This window comes from Mastigoproctus giganteus, chromosome 4 (genome assembly GCF_048544385.1).
Source record: "Mastigoproctus giganteus isolate SK-2022 chromosome 4, ASM4854438v1, whole genome shotgun sequence".
In the NCBI taxonomy this organism is placed as follows: domain Eukaryota; kingdom Metazoa; phylum Arthropoda; class Arachnida; order Uropygi; family Thelyphonidae; genus Mastigoproctus; species Mastigoproctus giganteus.
In genome coordinates, this window is record NC_143578.1 from 63,803,895 (window position 1) to 63,808,088 (window position 4,194).

Consider the following 4,194-nt stretch of genomic DNA (forward strand, 5'->3'; position numbering starts at 1 on the left):
ACTTCAATTCATTACCCATGCTAAATACGTACTAAGCAAAATCAAGACTCTGACAGGCAAAATAATCAGAATTACCAAAGGCTCTTGGGGTCTGAAACCCTCCACTCTCAAGCTGTACTACAAATGTATATTTATTCCAATTGTCTGTTATGCTGCGGGCGCTTGGGGCCCCAGTATACGCAGAGCCACGGTGCAAAAAATCTTAACTCAAGCCCAGCGCTTCTTCCTGATTGCAACTTCAAGAGCTTGTCGCACAATTTCAACGTCGGCACTACAGGTAATCAACGGTAAACTACCTATCAAATACGAAGTGCTGTACAATTACTTTCAGTATTGTAGAAGGAAGGGTATTGCGGCGCAGTTCAACCAGTTTTCTGTTAACCTGGACGTGCCAGTGAAAGAAGACAACACCAGATTAAGAAACCAGTTCCTCCAGGAATGGCAAAACGAATGGACTAATGCCAACACTGGAAGGATTATTACCCTTTTTATACCTCAGGTTGCCGAATTTGATAAAAAACATTGGCCCTGGTTTAACCCAGGTCTTCACCTAACTTTCCTTCTATCCGGGCATGGCAGCCTAAACTCAAAGTTATTTACTCTGGGTTTGGCTGCGTCTCCTCTTTGTAAATGTGGCTCAGAGGAGACAGTCCAACCTATAATCTTAGAATGTCAATATTATGTAGACATTCGATTTGAACTTCAGGCATTGACCGAAGTTTACGATGTAAATAACTTCACCAAGTTTTTAGAATGTAAAGAAAATTATGAGGCACTGGCTAACTTTGCAGACAAGGCTTTCCGCAGAAGGAAAGGACTTGCCGACTGAGAATAATCATGTAATAAGTGTACTACCACTGTATATAGTTGCCTCCTTGGTATTAATCATATTGTTACAAGACCTCTGATGAGGAAATTTATTTGTATTTATTGCCGGAAGGCAATGTTAGCATTCAGAATATATAAGTCGATGTGCCAGGATCACCGTTGGGTGGACGGTGTCCTGGGACTTCGGCCTGTAATAATATACATAAATTGTAAATCTTAAATTGTATAAATTGTAAATCATAAATTTTATAAATTGTAAATCTTTAATTGTATAAATTGTAAGATATATATCGGACCTCATTGTAACCGAACTGGAAGGTCCTAACTATCTGTATAGTTGTATAAGTTGTGAAGGTTAATATAGAAATTGGTGCCTTCAACAAATTGTAATAACTTATTTGCAAGTGTTATGGATATACAGTATTTATTATTTGTATTATTTGTAATTATTTGTAATTATAACAGACTTATTTGTAATCATTCCTGTGAAGATGCTGGATCAGAAGATGTTTTGCTAAACCACAAATTGTAAATAATGTACAGTTACTTTTCAGCGGCGGATAGGGGAAACCCTGGAGCCCGCAGAAAATAATAAAATACTTTGAATACTTTGAATACCACATTTCTTCCCAATTCCCACAGAAACCGGCTCTCACGCGTAGTCCAGTTGAATGAGATGACGAGGCCGAAGGAAATCGCCACACTTCGGTATCAGCGACAACCAGCACAGTTTTACGCCGCGTTGTGTGTAACGTGGTGATATGACGTTTATATGCTGTGGGTTCTTACTTTTAAACAGATGGGTTTCCCAGCTATTTGCGCCAACAGTGCGTTTCTTTACCCATTCATCTTAAGTCAGAAATGAAGTAATGCTTTCCACGCGAGAAAGGCGACAAATAGTGAAACGCTGACGCAAAATGTAAATGTAAACGGAATTTCTGTTGGGAGAAGGCAAGAGCAATGATGCATAATCTGCCCCAATCTTATCTAATAACAGTGGACCAGAGATGCCCTTCCGAAACGCTGAAGATTGAAGAGGACACTTAAGAACCAGTTAAAGAACACGAGGCCATCATCTTACCTTTAAATCAAATATGAAAGTGTTGTTTTGGACGAATATGACAGTTTTAACCGAATTGAACCGAATTCACTTCTTTGCAGCAACACGGAAGTGAATTCAGTTGATCACTCCATTTTCATCCGTACAGCGTTCTTTACCAAGTGGAGGCGATTCCGTCCGCACAAGTGATTCGGAATAAAGGGCACGGCGTACTGCCGCTGATATTACTTCACTAGCGAAGTGGAATACGCTTAAGAAATGAAAGGCGTCTATTTTATTTCTTAAGCGCGTTTCACTTCGTTATTCTTTATTTCCACCACAAAATTGGAGCTCGAAGAAAAATAAATATTTTCCGATAGAGGCAGTTTTAAAGATTGGGAATGAAGACCGATACTCATTGGAAAACGAATTAAGCTCATCGATAGATTTTGGTATTAAAACTGTCGGAGGAAGGGGGGATTTGGGCACGTGCTTAAGTACTTAAATGGCGGAATTCGTTGTAAGTAAACGTCGGCGCAGTATTATTCACGGCACTTGTCAAGAAAAATTAAATTGACCTTCTGTTCACGTTGAGCACCTACCTGATTCCTGTAAATATGCCGTTCTGAGTCCATCTGCAGCCGATGCCCTTTCATTTGGATCCAAGCGTGTGAAAAGCGCCACAAATTCAAAGGTGTTTACTATTTCCAATTCTGTGATGTGTACGTTGGGATAAAAGTGGCTCCATGCGGCTGGAGTGGAGTATTTCCCGCGTAATCTTTCTACAATGAGGGATGCTGAATCTACCTCAGCGCACTTTACTTTGGTCAAAAGAAGCGTATATTCGTGCTGGAGGAGGAGGTCGATGCATAGCAGGCCGAAAGCCCAGAGATCTGCGGCCCTGCCATTGCTTCTTCTAAATATGAACGCTTCTGGCGGCAAATAAACCGGACTAAGGATCTTGTTGTTCGACTTTATCTCATCAATACCTGAGAAGTCCGCAATGACCACGCGACCATTCTCATCAAGCAAGAGGTTGTCGGATTTAAGATCACCGTGGCATATGTTGTTTTCATGCAAGTATCGAAGGCCCAAAAGGATATCTCGGAAATGGCCTTTGAATCTGCTAAGAATATCAACCCGATTTCTGAATATTTTTCTTTGAATAAATCTGCTTAGATTCCCATTCATGACCTTAGTAAAGAAGAGGGTGAACGTTTTCCCACCGATGTTAATATACTGGAAATCGACTAGTTCCAGGACATTGGGATGATGCAATTTTTCCCAAAGAATTCGTTCTCCATCCGTGCTGTGTCGGGATATTTTCAACGCTGTTTTACTGTCACTCCCTCTTCTTAATCGCACAACAATTCCAAATGCGCCTCGTCCCAATACACTGTCGTAGCGAAGGTTTCTCTGCTTTTCAATTGTTCTGATAGTCTGGGCTTCAGCCAGGCTGAGATTAAAAATGACATCTCTGAGTATGTTTGCTGCCATGTTGGCAGTGGCCAAATGCACACTTTAGTTCGGTTCTTGGAATAATTCAGAATGTTTGGCTTTTCAATTAGGAATTCAGCTCCTTATAAATCACTGGACGGCTAGAAATGGTGAAGGCTAAATAAAGCTCGAGAGGATTTTAATATCATTCAAACACGGCAAAGACTATTCCACTTGGAACTAAATATTTTGGCACTCTATTGCGAACAATGGCTTGAATGTATTGTTTCAAAGAACAATGCTGTGAGATTGTGCGCTTCTCTTCCTAGATAGCTTGGGGAAAAAAATCATTTTCGACACAAACTAAAAGTGATAGATATTGTTCAAATCTGCATTGTTTATTGCTATCCCAGAGTACATACGGGCAGCGTATGAAACAGCAACGTCCGACCTTTTTATGACTAAGGACCAAAAGCGATAAAATGATGATGGTCGCTTGGGTTCTCGCCGGCCTCAAGAATATTTATTTCATACCACCACTAATGCATTTTCCAAGGTGGAATGCGAAGTTTTTTACGGACTTAAAAATTTATTTTCTTTTCACAAAATAATTAAATACGAAACTCCAACACTATTAATACACGTGACTTTAATAACACTTAGAGCTGTCCTCGTGGAAATAAGAGGCACAATATAAAGAAATAGGCTTCCACTGGGACACGCCTGCTATAAATGAGCTGGATGATTCGGTTTGCCTCACGAAATGGAGTGGCCAAGTAAATCAGATTGTCTTATAAAAGAGGGATTTTAAGTTCCCAGATATTCACTGGAATTTGTGGATTGGTCACTCACACACTAGTAAGGCTTTTGTGGATTTATTGGATGACTTT

The 4,194-nt window shown here is 40.2% G+C and overlaps 1 protein-coding gene across 1 annotated transcript; it reads right to left on the minus strand.

The window, feature by feature from the left end:
* Positions 1-2,452: 2,452 nt before the first annotated feature.
* Positions 2,453-3,364, minus strand: LOC150086790 (uncharacterized). The gene has a single exon (XM_090372265.1). It carries the CDS (start codon positions 3,362-3,364, stop codon positions 2,453-2,455), a length of 912 nt encoding a protein of 303 aa, XP_090228391.1.
* Between the last annotated feature and the right edge of the window lie 830 nt (positions 3,365-4,194).